The following is a 20797-nucleotide window of genomic DNA, read 5'->3' as shown; positions in this document are numbered from 1 at the left end:
ATCAAGCCTTGGTAAATTTAAGAAAACTGAAATTGTATCAAGTATCTTTTCTGACCACAATGCTATGAGACTAGATATCAATTACAGGAAAAGATCTGTAAAAAATACAAACACATGGAGGCTAAACAATACACTACTTAATAACGAAGTGATCACTGAAGAAATCAAAGAGGAAATAAAAAAATACCTAGAAACAAATGACAATGGAGACACGATGACCCAACACCTATGGGATGCAGCAAAAGCACTTCTAAGAGGGAAGTTTATAGCAATACAATCCTACCTTAAGAAACAGGAAACATCTCAAATAAACAACCTAACCTTGCACCTAAAGCAATTAGAGAAAGAAGAACAAAAACATCCCAAAGTTAACAGAAGGAAAGAAATCATAAAGATCAGATCAGAAATAAATAAAAAAGAAATGAAGGAAACGATAGCAAGGCTCAATAAAACTAAAAACTGGTTCTTTGAGATGATAAACAAAACTGGTATTAGCCAGACTCATCAAGAAAAAAAGGGAGAAGACTCAAATCAATAGAATTAGAATGAAAAAGGAGAAGTAAAAACTGACACTGCAGAAATACAAAGGATCATGACAGATTACTACAAGCAACTCTATGCCAATAAAATGGACAACCTGGAAGAAATGGACAAATTCTTAGAAATGCACAACCTGCCAAGACTGAATCAGGAAGAAATAGAAAATAGGAACAGACCAATCACAAGCACTGAAATTGAAACTGTGATTAAAAATCTTCCAACAAACAAAAGCCCAGGACCAGATGGCTTCACAGGTGAATTCTATCAAACATTTAGAGAAGAGCTAACACCTATCCTTCTCAAACTCTTCCAAAATATAGCAGAGGGAGGAACACTCCCAAACTCATTCTATGAGGCCACCAACGCCCTGATACCAAAACCAGACAAGGATGTCACAAAAAAAGAAAACTACAGGCCAATATCACTGATGAACATAGATGCAAAAATCCTCAACAAAATCTAGCAAACAGAATCCAACAGCACATTAAAAGGATAATACACCATGATCGAGTGGGGTTTATTCCAGGAATGCAAGGATTCTTCAATACACACAAATCAATCAATGTGATACCCCATATTAACAAACTGAAGGAGAAAAACCATATGGTCATCCCAATAGATGCAGAGAAAGCTTTCAACAAAATTCAACACCCATTTATGATAAAAACCCTCCAGAAAGTAGGCATAGAGGGAACTTTCCTCCACATAATAAAGGCAATTTATGACAAACCCACAGCCAACATCGTCCTCAATGGTGAAAAACTGAAACCATTTCCACTAAGATCAGGAACAAGACAAGGCTGCCCACTCTCACCACTCTTATTCAACATAGTTTTGGAAGTTTTAGCCACAGCAATCAGAGAAGAAAAGGAAATAAAAGGAATCCAAATTGGAAAAGAAGAAGTAAAGCTGTCACTGTTTGCAGATGACATGATACTATACATAGAGAATCCTAAAGATGCTACCAGAAAACTACTAGAGCTAATCAATGAATTTGGTAAAGTAGCAGGATACAAAATTAATGCACAGAAATCTCTGGCATTCCTATACACTAATGATGAAAAATCTGAAAGTGAAATCAAGAAAACACTCCCATTTACCACTGCAACAAAAAGAATAAAATATCTACGAATAAACCTACCTAAGGAGACAAAAGACCTGTATGCAGAAAATTATAAGACAGTGATGAAAGAAATTAAGGATGATACAAATAGATGAAGAGATATACCATGTTCTTGGATTGGAAGAATCAATATTGTGAAAATGACAATACTACCCAAAGCGATCTACAGATTCAATGCAATCCCTATCAAACTACCACTGGCATTTTTCACAGAACTAGAACAAAAAATTTCACAATTTGTATGGAAACACAAAAGACCCCGAATAGCCAAAGCAATCTTGAGAACGAAAAACGGAGCTGGAGGAATCAGGCTCCCTGACTTCAGACTATACTACAAAGCTACAGTAATCAAGACAGTATGGTACTGGCACAAAAACAGAAAGATAGATCAATGGAACAGGATAGAAAGCCCAGAGATAAACCCACGCACATATGGTCAACTTATCTTTGATAAAGGAGGCAGGAATGTACAGTGGAGAAAGGACAGCCTCTTCAATAAGTGGTGCTGGGAAAACTGGACAGCTACATGTAAAAGTATGAGATTAGATCACTCCCTAACACCATACACAAAAGTAAGCTCAAAATGGATTAAAGACCTAAATGTAAGGCCAGAAACTATCAAAGTCTTAGAGGAAAACATAGGCAGAACACTCTATGACATAAATCACAGCAAGATCCTTTTGGACCCACCTCCTAGAGAAATGGAAATAAAAACAAAAATAAACAAATGGGACCTAATGAAACTGCAAAGCTTTTGCACAGCAAAGGAAACCATAAACAAGACCAAAGGACAACCCTCAGAATGGGAGAAAATATTTGCAAATGAAGCAACTGACAAAGGATTAATCTCCAAAATTTACAACCAGCTCATGCAGCTCAATAGCAAAAAAACAAACAACCCAATCCAAAAATGGGCAGAAGACCTAAAGAGACATTTCTCCAAAGAAGATATACAGACTGCCAACAAACACATGAAAGAATGCTCAACATCATTAATCATTAGAGAAATTCAAATCAAAACTACAATGAGATATCATCTCACACCAGTCAGAATGGCCATCATCAAAAAATCTAGAAACAATAAATGTGGAGAAAAGGGAACACTCTTGCACTGCTGGTGGGAATGTGAATTGGTACAGCCACTATGGAGAACAGTATGGAGGTTCCTTAAAAAACTACAAAAAAAAGAAACTACAAATAGAAACTACAAAAAAGAAACTACCATATGACCCAGCAATCCCACTCCTGGGCATATATCCTGAGAAAACCATAATTCAAAAAGAGTCATGTACCAAAATGTTCACTGCAGCTCTATTTACAATAGCCAGGAGATGGAAACAACCTAAGTGTCCATCATCGGATGAATGGATAAAGAAGATGTGGCACATGTATACAATGGAATATTACTCAGACATAAAAAGAAACGAAATTGAGCTATTTGTAATGAGGTGGATGGACCTAGAGTCTGTCATACAGAGTGAAGTAACTCAGGAAGAGAAAGACAAATACCATATGCTAACACATATATATGGAATTTAAGAAAAAAAAATGTCATGAAGAACCTAGGGGTAAGACAGGAATAAAGACACAGACCTACTAGAGAACGGACTTGAGGATATGGGGAGGGGGAAGGGTAAGCTGTGACAAAGTGAGAGAGTGGCATGGACATATATACACTACCATACGTAAAATAGATAGCTAGTGGGAAGCAGCCGCATAGCACAGGGAGATCAGCTCGGTGCTTTGTGACCACCTAGAGGGGTGGGATAGGGAGGGTGGGAGGGAGGGAGACAGAAGAGGGAAGAGATATGGGAACATACATATATGTACAGCTGATTCACTTTGTTATAAAGCAGAAAGTAACACACCATTGTAAAACAATTATACTCCAATAAAGATGTAAAAAAATAAATAAATAAAAATAAAATAAAATATGAAAGTTGCACACCACACTCTTGAAAAGTTGGTTTACTTCTTGAAGGGAAGTAAAAAGAAAACTTCCAATTTTTTCACTTTAGGGCAAAAAAGAAATGACCTATTTCTAGGAAAAAAAAAACATAGAAACACATAGGAAAGGTTAATTCAAATATTCAACACTATTTATAATTCATTTCACTGATTAGCAAAAAAAACCTAAAACTATAAAATGAATTCCCAGGGCCTAGAATAGTACCTGATGTATAGATGTTGAATGAATGAATGAATGAGCCAATACCCACTCACCTGGGGTGTAGAAATGAATGTGTCTGAGAAACATGGTCACCTTCCTGCTTTATAACTGGATACCATGACTGTAATTCCATTCCTGGTGGTGTATCTATCTGTAGAAAAATGTGGAAGGGGAAAAGTTTATTGAAGGAGGATGTGATGGGTAATTTTATGTATCTACTTGACAGAGCCATAGGCTGCCTCCAGAGAACACTGACTAGTAAAGAATAATGTTATTTAAGAATCATCTTCTAATAAGGCAGTCTTTCCTTAAAGTATCACGTGTAGTCACTTAAAACCGAAAAGGGACAAGAACTGTCCCATCACAAGAACAGTTTTAGCGTGTATGTTAACATGGACTACCAGAATGATTTCATCAAATATCATACTTATGGAATCTATTTTAAAAATCCATTTTAAATAATAGTACTCTGCAAATGTGCAGCATTACTAAGTTCTGATTCTTCTCACTGTTACAATTACCTAGAATATACCCCCATCCCTATAGTATTTCTTTTTTTTTTTTTTCGGTACGCGGGCCTCTCACTGTTGTGGCCTCCCCCGTTGCGGAGCACAGGCTCCGGACGCGCAGGCCCAGCGGCCATGGCTCACGGGCCCAGCCGCTCCGCGGCATATGGGATCCTCCCAGACCGGGGCACGAACCCGTATCCCCTGCATCGGCAGGCGGACTCTCAACCACTGCGCCACCAGGGAGGCCCCCTATAGTATTTCTTAGCATATTATATTAGATAACATTCTACAGCAATATTTTGCTAAACTTTAAAACCACTGTGTCTGCTAATACTTATCAATAAACCACACTTTCTCATAAATATGAAAAGCTCTTTTTAGCCCTGAAGGATGAACTCTACCTGTAAATAAAGTAAGAGGAGAAGGTAACTGGCTACCTCAATGTTCATGATAAGAACTTTATATCCTGCTTATTTCTAATGAATACCTCATTAAGTAGGTATAATTATCTCCATTTTACAGCTAAGAAAACTGAGGTTCAGAAACTGATAGAAAAGAATAAATAACCTGTGGCTACTAACTTCCTCATTTGGTTTGTTTTATGTTTTGTCTCCCCTCCCCTGACACACACACATATTGGTAGGAGATCAATGTTTTGTTAAGAATTACTGGGCAATGGGGCTTCCCTGGTGGCGCAGTGGTTGAGAGTCCGCCTGCCGATGCAGGGGACACGGGTTCGTGCCCCGGTGCGGGAGGATCCCGCATGCCGCGGAGCGGCTGGGCCCGTGAGCCATGGCCGCTGAGCCTGCGCGTCCGGAGCCTGTGCTCCGCAACGGGAGAGGCCACAACAGTGAGAGGCCCGCGTACCGCAAAAAAAAAAAAAGAATTACTGGGCAAGGAATTTGAAAGACTAACAAGAGCACAAGATTATAGCGAAAAGAACAGCATTTTGAAAGGATTTAAGAGGTGAGTATTCAGTGACGGCCTCTAGACTCTATAAGAGTAGAATTTGTTTCAAAACCTCACAATCCTGATCAAGTATTCTAAAGTTCAAAATCTGGGGCAAAATCAACTGCTTATTTATAAAATAAATCAATCATTTGTTTACACAGTTTCTCAGCCTATAGCTTAGTTCTACCATAAATTAGAAAGGGAACTGACTGCTGGCAACAGAAATACTAAATGATAGATACCAGGTGCCAGCTGACAGCCTAGGGAGAGAGGAGAATTACAAGACACAAACACAAAAACTGATTAAAAAAGCAAGACAATCTGAGGGCTTTATCACACATAGGACAGGGCAAATAATTTAATGTATCTCAATTGTTCCCTACCCTTATCACAACAGAGTAACTGATGTTTAAGAAGTCTTGAGTCAACATGACATAGTTATAGTCGATATTTATATTTATTAGTATACCATATACATATATATACCATACACATACCATTCAGAGAGACTGAAAACTATTTAAGACATTTTAGAATTCATTTTTAAAAAGGTTCAAGTTTTTAAAAAGACACAGTGCTGAGAAGAGTAGTTTCATCATCTAGAAAACTCACTTAGGCAGAACATTTTTTACGCCAACACTGTGATAAAAAGGGTGTTAATGAGCAGGGATAAGCTCACTCTAACAAATCAATGAAATATAAGATTGGTTCAAATTAAATGATAACTTCATTTTTAGAAGTTATTTGTTAAACTCATTATTTAGAAAACATGGAAAGCTCCACTTTAAATCAGTTTTATATCTGAGACAATTCTGGATGTACTGCCCAAGAAATCAACTGTTTCCAGATTTTTTAAATTAAAATTACTAAAATTGATTTATATATTTTAAAGTTTTCCCTATTACAGATAACTGGAATGTCAAATCTTCAGAATAACAAATTCTAAACTTCTTCAGCCAGAGATCTTGACTTCAAATCTGATTCAATTTTGATCAAGTGCATTTTAAAACTCTACAGTTTGATTTGTGTAAGTTTTACCTTTATTCATGATCCAAACTCAGTATAGCTTTGTTTCTATGATGTCTCTAAACTTCAAATGCCACTTTAAATAATTGCTAGCACATTCTTTCCATTTAAACATCCATCCCTCTCTAGTTTCTGACCTTTGTTTCCTATTCTTGCACCAACACATGAAGAGAGTCACAGAGGGGTTATTAAAAAAAAAACCTTCCTTAAAGATCACCTAGTGCAGTCCTCTAATGTCTGAACTCCCTATACAAAATCCCTGACGAGTGGCTATTACGCCTCTGCTTAAACAGCAGCTTGAGGTCAAGTACTGTCTTAATCACTTTTGTATTTTCAGTACCTAGCACCATGCCTGGCATGTAGTAGGGACTCAATAAATATTTGTTGAATGAATTCTGAACGACAGTGTAGCTCATTAATTCCCAGGGTGGACTTTTTTAAGGTTAATCTGCTACCACAACACTCACAAGATAGTCTCTTTCACATTTAATACCCTTCTGTTCAATGAAGTACCAACAATCCTAACAGTCTCTGGGCTGTATTTTTAGAGATCAGATCTACAAATTAAATAATATAAATGATGGGGAAATGCACAACACTAACCATGATAAAATGTTGGGAGTTAATTTTACCTAATATGCTGTGGTAAGCCATAAACACATTTATAACAAATTATCCTAACTGCGGGCCTCCCTGGTGGCGCAAGTGGTTGAGAGTCCGCCTGCCGATGCAGGGGATACGGGTTCGTGCCCCGGTCTGGGAGGATCCCATATGCCGCGGAGCGGCTGGGCCCGTGAGCCATGGCCGCTGAGCCTGCGCGTCCGGAGCCTGCGCTCCGCAACGGGGGAGGCCACAACAGTGAGAGGCCCGCATACCACAAAAAAAAAAAAAAAATTATCCTAACTGCATGTTAAAAACAATTACGAAAAGCACATATTATACAACAGAACATTCACGGGCATGCCAGATTTTCTCATCTATTCTGCATTTGTGGCAACATACAAATTAGGTCTTCAAAAAAATAACAATATAATTAAATGGCACAGCAATAATGCTACTACTGATCAGGAATAAAGATGAGACACCAAGATAAGCACATCTATTGCCTTTTCTTTTACCTTTCAATATGAGAATAATTTAATTCCCTTCATGTACTTAAACATTAAAATAGAATACATTACATTACTTGGCAAAGAAGAGAAGTAGATCACTTAGTAGCTTAAGTTAGAGCCTTAAGATTTTAAAATACTTCTATTGCCCAACTTCCCCATAATTATCTACCACAAAATGAACAGATGGCATCCTCATCTGAAACATACAAGAAAAATTTCAGACATATGATTTCATTCCAAAAGTTCTTTCTCTAAGTCGTAAAACAACAAATAACGTCTATGAAAGCAAAATTTAAATAAGCCCAAACTGTATAGAAGTTAACTTTAAATAAGTAAAAATTAGGAAATGTTATATGCAAGTTTCTCTAAATTTCAACTTACTGTGTTATGTACACATGACCCTTTAATAATCAGGTTTCCTAATAAAGAATCATTGTATTTTGCTACTATGCTTATTAGCCTCACAATGACAAATAGTTTAGAGAACTTGATTTCATTTACAAAAAGACCAATAAGCATTTGTCACCACTTTCTAGTTACAAAAGCAATTCCACCCACTCAGCACCCTTTGTATACTAACATTCCAATCTGCACTAAAAAAAAACCCCAAAACAAAAATCAAAATGCTTGAAAATTCCCAGATTTATCTTCAATAATAAACTTTGATTTTAGGTGGCACTTTAGTTTCTAAATTACAGTGTCAGATTAATATTATGATCTTTAAGTCCTAATGACAAACAATGATGAACTAAAGAAATCAAGACAATATCTCAAAGTATTGATGGGATTTCAAAAATTCCCCTCAAAAAATAAGAATTAAATCTTTTTAAAATATGTGGAAAATATTTTTTAAAATAGAATTTAGAAAGACAAAGATTAATTTTTACATTTTGGTATTTATAAGCCAGTAAGCATATGAAGGACTAGTAGACTGATAAATTTCATAGTCCTCCTATAATGGTGTGCTTACATAAAAAGTAAAATATAATGCATATTAAATACACATTACTTTGTACAAGCCAAACATAAATCGTTAGCAACCTTAGTAAACACATGACCAAACACATAGTTAAGCAACAACTCCCTAGCTATATAAAGCCAATATACCTGCCAGGTTCCTTTTACTGTGTATAATACTAAGACATTCAAGTGGTCCATAAATGATTTCAGAAGGACACAAAAGACACCCTACCAGACAGCTGCCAACTCCTACTGAAAGAAACTGAATCTCTCAGAATAGGATCAGGATTCCTCAATACTTCCAACAGGCTGTGAATGAGTGTTTCAACAACTGAAACAGGAATAGTGTTACAAGGTAGCAAATAGCTACTTAAGAGATTTTAAGGCTTAGTTTTGTGCCTCATTTCATTGTAATTATTAGAATTAATCAACCTAATGCAAAACCGGAACAATATGGTCTAAGCACTTCCACTAACTTATCAAAGATGGATCTGCAGAAATCACAACAACCCGTTGCTCCTCCACACTGCAGAATCATATCTACCTCACAAAGCCAATTTTAGGTTTAAAGTGCTTAAAAACTCTCACAGGAAAAGCAAAGGCTCACATTCTTATAATATGCAACTCTCTTCTTAAATCCTTCATGGAAACAAAGCCATGTAAAAGTCAGTAGTACGATATTCCTCCCTTAAACTTAAAGAAAACAAGGCTTCCCTGATGGCACAGTGGTTAAGAATCCGCCTGCCAATGCAGGAGACAAGGGTTCGAGCCCTGGTGGAAGATCCCATATGCCGCAGAGCTATTAAGCCCATGAGCCACAACTACTGAGTCTGCACTCTAGAGCCAGCATGCCACAACTACTGAAGCCCGCACGCCTAGAGCCCGTGCTCCACAAAGACAAGCCACTGCAATGAGAAGCCAGCACACTGCGAACTCGCCGCAACTAGAGAAAAGCCCCTGTGCGGCAACGAAAACCCAATGAAGCCAAAAATAAATAAAGTTTATTTTTAAAAAAACTTAAAGGAAACAGAACAAACTGATAAAAATCCTGTTAATTTCTGGGACTTGAAAAATAATTTCTGGGACTTGAAAAATAATTTACACTGGAATTCTATGGTGTCCAATCCACTTAATATTGCAATTATTTGAAAATTTCCATGTCATATACATCTTTTCACTAAAATATGTTATAAAAAGTTTTAATCTAGGTTTTCCCTGGTGGTGCAGTGGTTAAGAATCCGCCTGCCAACGCAGGACACATGGGTTCAATCCCGGATCCCACGTGCCACGGAACAACTAAGCCCGTGCGCCACAACTACTGAGCCTGCGCTCTAGGGCCCGTGAGCCACAGCTACTGAAGCCTGCGCGCCTAGAGCCCGTGCTCCACAACAAGAGAAGCCACCACAATGAGAAGCCCGCGCACTGCAACGAAGAGTAGCCCACGCTCACCGCAACTAGAGAAAAGCCTGGGCCCAGCAACAAAGACCCAACGCAGCCAAAGATAAATTAATTTTTTAAAAAAGTTTTAATCTATATACATGTAAGGCTTTGCTTTTCTATCCCATTTCAGCATAGATGCTTTTTAAAAATTATCTCAGGGCTTCCCTGGTGGCGCAGTAGTTGAGAGTCCGCCTGCCGACGCAGGGGGATGCAGGGGACGCGGGTTCGTGCCCCGGTCCGGGAAGATCCCACATGCCGCGGAGCGGCTAGGCCCGTGAGCCATGGCCGCTGAGCCTGCGCGTCCGGAGCCTGTGCTCCGCAACGGGAGAGGCCACAACAGTGGGAGGCCCGTGTACCGCAAAAAAAAAAAAAAAAAAAAAAAAAAAAAAAAAAACTCAGATTATTTTGGCCTTCAAATAATGTAAATTGACAATATCAAAATGTAAATTAATTAATTTTACTATGTGCAATATATTGCATTTTTAAAAATTTTACTCGATTTCATGTATTTTTAAAATGCTGGTGACCCAGTAAATTGACTTCTTTGATATTCCCCCCTCACCCTTCTCAACTGAGGTTCTCAAGAAAATTAAGCCCAAACTCTGCAAAGCTTCCATTGTATGCACTAAATTAACTTCTCTCCAAAGGACTTAGAAAGGTACTATATACCATCCTTTCTATGGCTTAATTCTCCTCTCATAGAGCCCCAGATGAGAAAGGCTGCATGGGTGACAAATTGCAATTTGATAAACACTACTCTAAGTACATGTCCTAAAGTTTGTCCAAATGTATTATTTCAACAATTAGGTCTTAAATTAATAACATGTGCACTCTACAGATGCTTTTGCACAGATTTACAAAGCATTACATACGTAAAGGAATCAATTCCAATGGTGGTTATCACTCCATGGAGAAATAATGAGGAAATTTTGTTTTCTTCTTTGTACTTTTTTAAGGATTTACTCTAATGGGCCTATATAGCTTTCATAATCACACCAAAAATTTTTTTCAAAATGGAATAAAAGCCGTACTCTGTACCAAAATGGTCTTTAGTAATTTTCTTTAACTTTTGTATTCCTTGTACCCACAAGATAAACAAAATATGCACTTTTAAGGCTATTAGAAATCTCAAAATAAATTCAATACCACAAATAAAAACAAAATGCTGCTTTGCTTTAAAACTAAACTCTTTTCCGCCTTGAAAATCACTGGTAGCTTTCTAGGGCTACTAAGACTTTTCATTCAGTTGTATCCAAACTTTTGTTAAGCATCCGTCACATTCTAGGTTTAGAAACTACAAGATGAATTCCTGCCCTAGGGAGCCTCCAACTAGTCTTTACATACATATTTCTGTGACCCATTTCTAAGTCTAGCAATCAAAATGAGTTTTAAACTAACTATTCATAAATCTTTCCTATTCATTTCTCTTTCGCCTAGCATGGTGCTGTAATACTTTATTTAGTGATGGAACCAAATCACACCTTAAATTATATATTCTTTATGCCTTTTTAGTCAAATAAAATCCTTACATTATTTTAATGTATATGTAACGTATATGAAACCTCAACAGACCAAATTTTACGCATGGACAAAATAAAGGTTCAAGCCATTACTAAAACTATTCCCAAACTAATTCTGTCTCTTTACTTGAACAAATTGAGTTCTGGCTCCACACTCTCTACTCCCAGAATTCTAAAGGCATTGAAATTAATCAAATTCTTGCTTTCTTCCTTGTTCTCCAAGTGGTATAAATTATAACATATGCATAGGTATGAGAACACTACTGGCTAACTATGTACTGATTCAGGCCTATCCTTTTTCTTTTCTTCCTTGAAGTTTCTTAATTTTTTTCCCATTTCTCAGACCAAAAGGATAAAGCTTTTTATCAGAAGCCTTTTTTTAAATATTAACATTTTAAAATGTTTAAAATGTTAAAAAATTAAAAAATTTTAATGATAAAATGAATATAGACTCTATATTTCCTAAACCATAAGGGGGCACTATTCCCAAAGCCATTCTAAAGATTTCACTGAAATTTCCTTCTTATAACATATTTTATAACAAACGTGTTTTGTACTTTCTTCTTGCATACTTCATTTTGATAAATAAACAAATATCCAAATAGTATAATTACTGTGTACAAACAACTAAACGTGAGATACAGCTGAGCCCAACACTCAGTTATCTTACTTAGAAATATCTTCAGATAATTCTAGATAAATCAAGAAAATGTTTGGGGAAAGGAAAAATCCTGAAATACATATTAGTAAACATTTCAATAATAGTTTGAAGTACCATCTGATATTTCTAGACTCTTAACTTCCAAAGTACTTTTACATCCATTCTCTCATTTGATCAGCTGTCTTATTCAACAGTTTATTTGCACATTATATGTTTATTAAGGGTTAAACCATAATTTCTCCAAAAAAATCCCCAATATTCTAAAATACAATGGAGCATTGTCTCCCAAAATTTATTCAGTTTAAAAATTTTTTTCTTTTTCACTGAGTAACTTTGACCTGCCAAGCAGTAAACTAAATTCTGGGAAAACAGGAAAAAGATAGTCTCAAAACTCATTAAGACAGTTGTTAATTTTAGAAAGTTAGAAAAAAATATTATACTCGTCCCTTATATGAGCACAAATACTTCATTTGATTCTGACCTTATAGCCACTTAATAAAAATTTATGCTAATCATAAAATGCAAACTCTGCCTCTGATGTAACAAATTACCATCAAATCTATCACAATTATTACTGGTACACATTTTGTCCCAACACTACTCTTTGTAGTTACCCATTCTCTCTAGTGTATTTCTTTACCTCACTTAGGTTTGTATTAAGAAACACACTTCCTAAACAAAAGTATAATAGCTTACAAGAGGGGAGAAATATTTTGTAGGATTATCATTATTGCCAATGACCTCACAGAAATGAACTGTAAGAAAAATGCAAAACTAAAAAAAGTGAAATGTTTAAGTAATAGGCTTTAAGAGGAAAACTTTTAAGTTGATATCTTTAGGTAATCTATTTGCATCACAGATAATCCACAGGGTTTTTTTCCCTAAGCAAAGTAAGAACTATATTATTTTACTTACCTAACAGTAGTCAAGTCTAAATGTTAGAAATCTAAATTTTAACCCCTAAAAAATTATAAAGGCCTAAACCATCTTTACTTAGTGAACTGGACACTGTCAGCCACATGCTGTAACAGCAAAGAATCACCTATAATGATCTTATCAGTTGACTACAAATAGGTTTTTCTAATGTGCTTGAAAATAATCTCAAGGAAACATCACCCTTCAAATTTTACTTACAAATGATCAGTTTGCTTGGCAAACCTTTTTTCCACAGATAGAAACTAAGATTCAACAGAATCAGAATTAGATCAAATAAATAACACCCACTGGAGATATGGAAAAGAATCAAGAATATATTCTTCCATATATTTGTGCACTATAAAATACAATAATAATTTTTCTAATAAAAACATAAAAAACTCAAATGATATGAAGAGACAGTTTGGGGGGTTTTTTGTTTGTTTTTTACAACTTTATTGGAGTATAATTGCTTCACAATGGTGTATTAGTTTCTGCTTTATAACAAAGTGAATCAGTTATACATATACATCTGTTCCCATATCCCTTCCCTCTTGCATATCCCTCCCTCCCACCCTCCCTATCCCACCCCTCCAGGCGGTCACAAAGCACCGAGCTGATCTCCCTGTGCTATGCGGCTGCTTCCCACTAGCTATCTATTTTACGTTTGGTAGTGTATATATGTCCATGCCTCTCGAAGAGACAGTTTTGATAACACCATTTTGAAAAGCAACCTAGGCAGATCTAAAAATCAAGTATTATTTCTTGTGGTGACCTGAGTGAGAAAGAGTTCAAAATACTATACCTCTGGTGTCTGCAAAGAATAGTCAGCTCTTCACTTAGAACACTGACCTTCTACCACTTATTTCTCCCATCTAAATATAGCTCCTAACTATGCAAAGTAAATATAGGTTTTAGTTATGCAAATAGTTTGGTGACCATCACTAATATAATTTTCATCCTTAGAAATAATTCAACAGTTGCTACATTTCAAACAATTGCCTACTGAGTTTGAGGGGATTTTTAAAATCCAAAACTCTACTCTGACTACATTAACTAAACATACCCAATTACATTAGTGTTCACACTAAACATAAGGACCTTTAGATAAGGTTAATATATTTAGCATATGCTTTAATTTTTTTTTAAAAAAGCCTGTTTTGACTTTTTTTAATGAGCTTCCTCTGGATGTATTTGGTTTGTTGGGCAACCAATTCAGTGACTCACAGAAGATAATGAAAAATGTTCCCCAGCCAAGGACTATCCCCGTGCCCCCTTCCCAGTAAAATACCTTAGTCTACATACAAGTTAACAGAGAGCTTAAGAACCATTATACTAAGGTAAGTTGATAATAAGAAAAGTTAATGTTTCTCAAAATTCAGTTTCTGCTACTGAGTTTGCTTATGGGAAAAGTAGTGAAAATTACTAGACTTGAAGTCAGAAGACCTGCATTCAACTCCTGATTCTACCACCTACCAGTTATACAACCAGAAGCATGTGACCCATCTGAACCCACCGGTTTCTCATCTCAACTTCAAAAGAGAACTACTTCACCAAGTTTTGAGGAGTAAATTTTCAAAATGTGAAGCGGCAAGCATATATTACTACATATGAACTCCCCAAAAACTTCTTTCTTAAAGGTTTGATTACTGGAAATTTTCAAATTCCCTTAAATTGCTTAAAATTCACATAAAATTGGAAAAAATAATAGAATACACCAGAAACACTAGCAAATACTGCAAAACATAACATAGTAAAAAGATGGGGGGAAAAATCTCACAGCTTCCCCAAATAAAAACTGAATTCAAATTAATAAATTCTGAGACAATAAATGACTACATCCTGATGAAGGACAGTTTCAATTTTAACCAAACCCTAGCACATTCAGTTTCAGTTAAGTAAATTCATCACCTTTTTTTTTTTAACCTTTATCATGGTTCTCAGATATTTTTTCTCACAAACACAAAGCAGGAATATTAGGCAAAGTAATTTATCCCCCAAATGCTTATGTCAGAGCAATCAAGATTGGACCAAGAATATCTGGCAAATAATGTGGCCACCTATGGACATGTAAGAGTCCTAGTTAGGTTAGGGCAAGATATCATAAATATCAAAAGGGGCATTCCACATTTTGAGAATACAGACAATTCTAAACACAATTTTCAGCATGGGACCAGGCCAGCTGTAAGCATGTCCAACAATGTGAGAACTGGCTTGAAGTCAATTCTGCTTTAAAATCAGTTAAACAATATACTTATCTAGTAGCCACAGGCAAGGAATTTCCAAGAAGTACTGACCCTTTGGAATCAGCAAGTAGCAAACGACCCTGAATTCAAGTCTGAAATTATCTTCATTGGGCTTCAGAAGCAAATCACTGTCTTAAAACTACACTGTAACTAAATTTCCCTCAAAACCTGAAAGGTTTAAAGCACAGGCCACGAAACCTTAGTTTCTTGCCCAAGCTCTAATCTTGCTGTAAATAAACTTCAGTCATTTAATACTTCTGTGAAGTAGAAAGAGCAGAGATATTCAAGGAATAAAAACTAATTAATAGTGGAAAAATTAGATTCTTAAGATGAAACATGGCCAATCTTTTGTGGTACCAATCAAATAAAATTATACGTGTAAAACTGTTCAAATACAATGCTTGCCACATTTTAAACACTTAGTGTTAGCTATTATACTGATTTTAATCAAGTAGGAAAATATTTAAAAACCAGATCAACAAACTGAATATTTAATAGCCTAAATCTTATCTATTAGCCAGCCATTCAAACTCTTAGAATGAACTAGTTTAGCCTACCAGATAATGCAGTGGGAAAATAAGTTTAAAATCTCTTTGCTGAGACATTTTTATATTAATATTTATTTAATCTAAAATAATCTTGGGCTTCCCTGGTGGTGCAGTGGTTAAGAATCCGCCTGCCAATGCAGGGATACAGATTCGAGCCCTGGTCCGGGTAGATCCTACATCCGTGGAGCAGCTAAGCCTGTGCGCCACAACTACTGAGCCTGCACTCTAGAGCCCATGAACCGCAACTACTGAGCCCGCGCACTACAACTACTGAAGCTTGGGCACCTAGAGCGCGCGCTCCGCAACAAGAGAAGCCACCGCAATGATAAGCCTGTGCACCACAAGGAAGAGTAGCCCCCGCTCGCTGCAACTAGAGAAAGCCTGAGTGCAGCAATGAAGACCCAATGCTGCCAAAAACAAATGAATAAAATAAATTTTTTAATTAAAAAAATAAAATAATCTTTATTGTCATAATTTTTTTAAATTATTCCTCTCTTTATAAAAAATTCTTGGTGACTAGAATCATGAAGTCTTCAGATAAATCTGTCTTTTGCATTTGTCTCCAGTACTGATCAAGTCTGAATATTCAATTATAGAAACAATGTCAGAAATCCTAAATATACCTTTGAAAAACGCTGTTTGGGGCCCACCACCAGAGTTGTTTGGGCTATTATATCATTTGCAAATAGATATAACACCAAAGTGTAAATTATCTTGAGTCCTAGGAAAACAACTGATTTAGTCATCAAAAAGCAAGATGTGTGAAAACGAGGACATGGCTTGAGAAAGAAGCCCCAAATCCTCCAGTCCCTGGTTATATAATCTTGGGAAAGCCACCTGATCTCTCTGAGCCTCATTCTCTTTATCTGTAAAATGGGAATAATCCCACTTCTCTCAGTAGGTTGTTTGGAAGATCAAATGAGAACACATACAGGAAAGCACTTTATAGCCTAAAACATGTAATACAAACATAACATATTATTTAGATGAGTTTTTGCTGTTGTTGCATGAGCAGTAATAGTTTCTTAACAGTTATATTCTAAATAGACTCTTAACTTCAAAGTAAACCATTACCGTTATTCAAAATTGCTATTAAAAAAAAAAAAACTTGCCTTGGATTGAGTCCTCTTCCCATTTCTCATGCTAAATTTCTCCTTCATTTCTTCTAAAATTACCTTCAGTTTCTTTTCTTCAGGTGTCCCTAAGTATTTTTGGTTCACGTGAAGATAGCAATGCCATTTGGCTGATTCAAAGCCCCAGTGGCAAGTCCTTTTGTCTGGTGATCTGTGAGAATGCATCACAAATGTCTGGGGCGCAAACATTCCACAGCACTCCAGACACTGAATACACGGGGCATCCGGCTGAACATAAAATTGGGGTGCAAATAAACCCTGACATTTGCCTAAGCATTCATGTTCCACTTCAAAGGCACTGCCAGTTTCCTTCAACTGGGCCAATGAGTTTTTAGCAGGAAGTATACTACCATTTTGAGGAAAAGTGCGTGGCCGCAATAAAGCATTACACAGTCTTTGTGCATCAGTTAATGTGATCAGCCCACAGGACGGGGCATTGAATGGAAGTATTCCCAGGACCTTTAAGATATGAAGCTGGTCTGATGTACACCTTGAACAATAGATGTACAATTCATCACATACTGTATTTATTTGTTGGAGTGAAAATTCTCGGAGAACAGAATTTAGGACTTGGGGCAAACAGAGTCTCTTTTCTCCTCCAACCTGAAAACAAGAAATAGACTCCCCTTCCAACACAGTCTGGGTGAGTTCTGTGGAGCTATCAGAAGGGATGAGCAGTGGACCAGGAAGAACCTGAGGAGATGGAAGAGGCAGAAATACGGTAGGTGACATGCTTTCTTGGGAATACCGAGCGGAAAATGCTGCTGGTCCACCCAGAGAGCTCTGGCTACTTAAATGGAATTGTGCCAAAGTGTGTTTCAAACTGGGATTTAAATGTAAAGGTTCAGGCACAGAGGCACAGGTTCTCTTGACATGCTCTTCATCAGTTTCCATTGGCGCTTCATAGTCGTCCAAGTGTTCCTTCTTTACAGTTGGCATCTTGTTTACCATCATTTTTCCATTTGCATGAATGTCTGTCATCATTTTTTTCACTGGAGGGCTGCCATCATCTTCCATCCCGTTCAGTTTTTTATTTGAGCCCTGAACCAAGGAAAAATTTGTCTGTAGGTTTTCCATTGCTAAAAACTATTGTGTTAAATAAGTAAGTCTGAGATTTGCATTGTTATCTAGTTGCTTATTTGAAGAGAGAAACACAATGTATACCAATACTTATGGTAACTTACTCTCACAGAAAATTTAAATTTCCAAAGAGATCTCCCTAAACTACTCAATAGATTTTGAAACTTTGTTTTGGTTCTGCTTATACTCTTAAGTATAATTTCACTGCAAGTGCTATAAAATTTCTTATTGTCTAATAACACAGAAAGTAATTTTAAGAGGCACACCTCCGAGGAAGCCTTTGTTTTCTTAAGTTCTTCAGATATACTATTAAAATAAAGTTACCAGTTCTCTCAATTCAAGATGTCCAAGTTCAACGCAACAGTTTGGTTTGGTTTTAAGCACAACATGCGAAAAGTTTATGCAATTACTTGAGACAAAATTATGCACCCAAATTTAGTATTTGGCACCAAGGACACCAAAAAAGGAGGGAGAAAAGTATCTTCTCTAAAAATGATGATCTGTTGGTCTGTGTGGACAAAATGAAGGCTTGTATAAATCCTCACAAACAGTTAAGAAGAGCCTCTGACTCCACTTGAACTTCTACAATTAAAAATGAAACCTAAAGAAAAACTGCCCAGTTATCTTCAGGATTACTGTTCGTTCTTCTTTTAATTAATCTGGAAGAGAGGGGGGTTGGGGGAGAGTTACAGTTGAATTTGCTCCAGAGCCCAAAGGGTCAGTTTGAAAATAGTTTCTTAATCTTAAACTGAGTTCACTTTACCAAAGGTGACACTTCAGTGATTCCTTTAAATCTAATACCAGTTACCTAGAAGTATCTTCATTTAAATAGGAAAGCAATTCGGAGAATGGGTAAAGGTTGCAATAATATCCCTCAAAAGGGAGAGGGCTACTCCTACTCAGAACAGGAAGAACCTTAAAGAGATCATCTCACCCAAAACTCAATACTAAAGGTTTTCTCAGTTACGCCATTTTAGCTAAAATCACCTATTATTTCATCTCTCAAAAAAAAAAAAAAAAAAACCCACCAGTTTCATCCAAAAAAATCAGAAACTAGTTAACATACCTACCATATGTAAGTTACAATCTTAAGTGCACAATTCATCTAGTCAGTGTAGGCTATTTTTCTGGAATGACTGTAGGCAAAAATTAACTTTCCCTTTAAAGGGTTAGAGAATTTGCTTAATGGAAGCCAAAAGCTACAGACTCCACTCCTGGGAGTCTCCATCCTTGAACAAGACTAATCCGGGACAAAAAGCACAAGGCAGACAGACCTCACAAAGAATGCAAATGGAGGAAGAGGGGAAAAAAGATTCTTCTTCCACTTCCTTCTTGACAGAAATTCCAAAAGGAATCCAATAAATAGAAATTTTTGCCTCCCAAACTGCGAGCAATTTACCTTAAAACAGACCCAAAGGGTTAAGGACCAAGGCCACTAGCCAACGTACTGATTTCGCCCACCACAGGAACACCTCAGCCAACGCTGGCCAAGGAAGAGGGGAGGAGGCGAGACCTAGAATGGGGGAGCCCCCAAACCCTGAAATCCTCGGCCCACGCAAAGCCACCCACCCACCTCAAACCCGAGGAGGCGGCGGGGGGGTGGGGAGGAAGGGACCCGGGACGCCTCGGGGCGTGCCAGGGGGTCGTGGGAAGTGGAGGAAAAGGAGCACCCCCCCCGCGGTCTCGGAACACCCTCAGTGCCCTCCCCACACCACCCCGTTGAGTGGGCCGCTGGGAAGACTGGAAATCCCCCGTGCACCCTCTCCCCGGGAAGTTCTCGGGTGTTACCTCAGCACCCCTAAGACTGCACCTCCCTCGCCCGCCCGGGGACAGAAGAGAGAGGGGCGGGTGGGGAGCCCAGCCAGGATCCCCCAGCCGCTGGGCGCCGACCAACCGGGTCGAGCCCGGGGCATCCCCGCGCAGCGCAGACAGGCAGCGGGGGGGCGGGGGGGCGGGGACGGGCGCCCAGGTCTCCGGGGTCCCGACGGCTCCGGTCAAGTGCAGCGCCCTGCCCCTGCCCACCACCCGGCATCAGCGAGACAAGATACGCCGTGAGACACCCGCCCCGCGCCCCAACCCCCCGGGGCTCCGATCTCACCCGTGACCCGCGCATCCGCACCCCCGACTCCGGCCTCCGCGCCCCAGGAAGCCCGACGAGCTTTGTTAACTCCCCACTAACCCCAGCGCTGCCGTCGGGCGCCCCGGGGGCCGCGCGCCCCTTGCCTCCCGCCGCGTCCCCCCAGCAAGCCGAGGCCGCACCTGTGCCCGCAGCCGCCGCCGCTCGCCCGCTCCCCTCGGCTGTGCCGGCGCCGCTCCGAACCCCACACACATCGCTACACACAGCCCTCTGACGTCACCGAGTCCTCGGCCCGCCCACGTCACTGCGGAGACACACGGCTTCCCGCAGACGCCGCCGCCGTCTCCGGCCGCCCGGGGCAGAGCGAGGGCGGAGGGGCGGAGGAGCGGGGGGGAAGGGAACGGAGCCAGCAGCGGCACCGCGCCCGCGGGCCGGCCGCCGCCTCGCGACTCCTAGCCCCTCGGGGACGCGCGCGCCGTCTGGCCTATTGTGGCTCCCGAGGGCTCCCCCGGCCCGTCGTCTGGCGCGCGCGCCCCTCCCCCAAGGCGCGCGCCCGGCGTTCCCAGCCCCGCGCGCCGTCTGGGCGGCTGGCGCGCGGCGCTGTCTGCGGTGCACCCGGCGCAGACAGGATGTTCCCTCCCCGCCCCACCCCCACCGCCGCCCTCCCTCCTTCCTTCCTCGAGTCGCCCAGCCGGCTGTCTGGGGCCGCCACCGCCCCGCCCCCGCCCCACCCGCTGCTCGGTGGAGACGGGCCAGACCCGGGGGCGCCCTGGTCGTTCGGCCGCC

General features: G+C 39.2%; 1 protein-coding gene across 3 annotated transcripts in view; it reads right to left on the bottom strand.

Annotated features, from left to right (window-relative positions):
* Nucleotides 1-20512, bottom strand: part of SKIL (SKI like proto-oncogene) — a 34675-nt gene extending 14163 nt beyond the window's left edge. Inside the window, exons 1-3 of one of the 3 annotated variants that reach the window (XM_060099124.1) lie at nucleotides 20194-20279; nucleotides 16830-18593; nucleotides 3887-3980 (exon numbers count right to left, since the gene is read on the bottom strand). In XM_060099124.1, the coding sequence (XP_059955107.1) occupies nucleotides 3887-3980; nucleotides 16830-17931 (1196 nt within the window). In that variant the 5' untranslated portion in view covers nucleotides 17932-18593; nucleotides 20194-20279. Of the gene's footprint in view, nucleotides 1-3886; nucleotides 3985-16829; nucleotides 18594-20193 lie in introns of all 3 variants that reach the window. The other 2 variants (XM_060099123.1, XM_060099122.1) reach the window with 2 other exon arrangements.
* Between the last annotated feature and the right edge of the window lie 285 nt (nucleotides 20513-20797).

The sequence above is a fragment of the Mesoplodon densirostris genome, chromosome 5, assembly GCF_025265405.1.
Source record: "Mesoplodon densirostris isolate mMesDen1 chromosome 5, mMesDen1 primary haplotype, whole genome shotgun sequence".
Taxonomy (NCBI): Eukaryota; Metazoa; Chordata; class Mammalia; order Artiodactyla; family Ziphiidae; genus Mesoplodon; species Mesoplodon densirostris.
The sequence above is the reverse complement of the archived record's forward strand: the minus strand, read 5'-3'. Positions and strand labels throughout refer to the sequence as shown.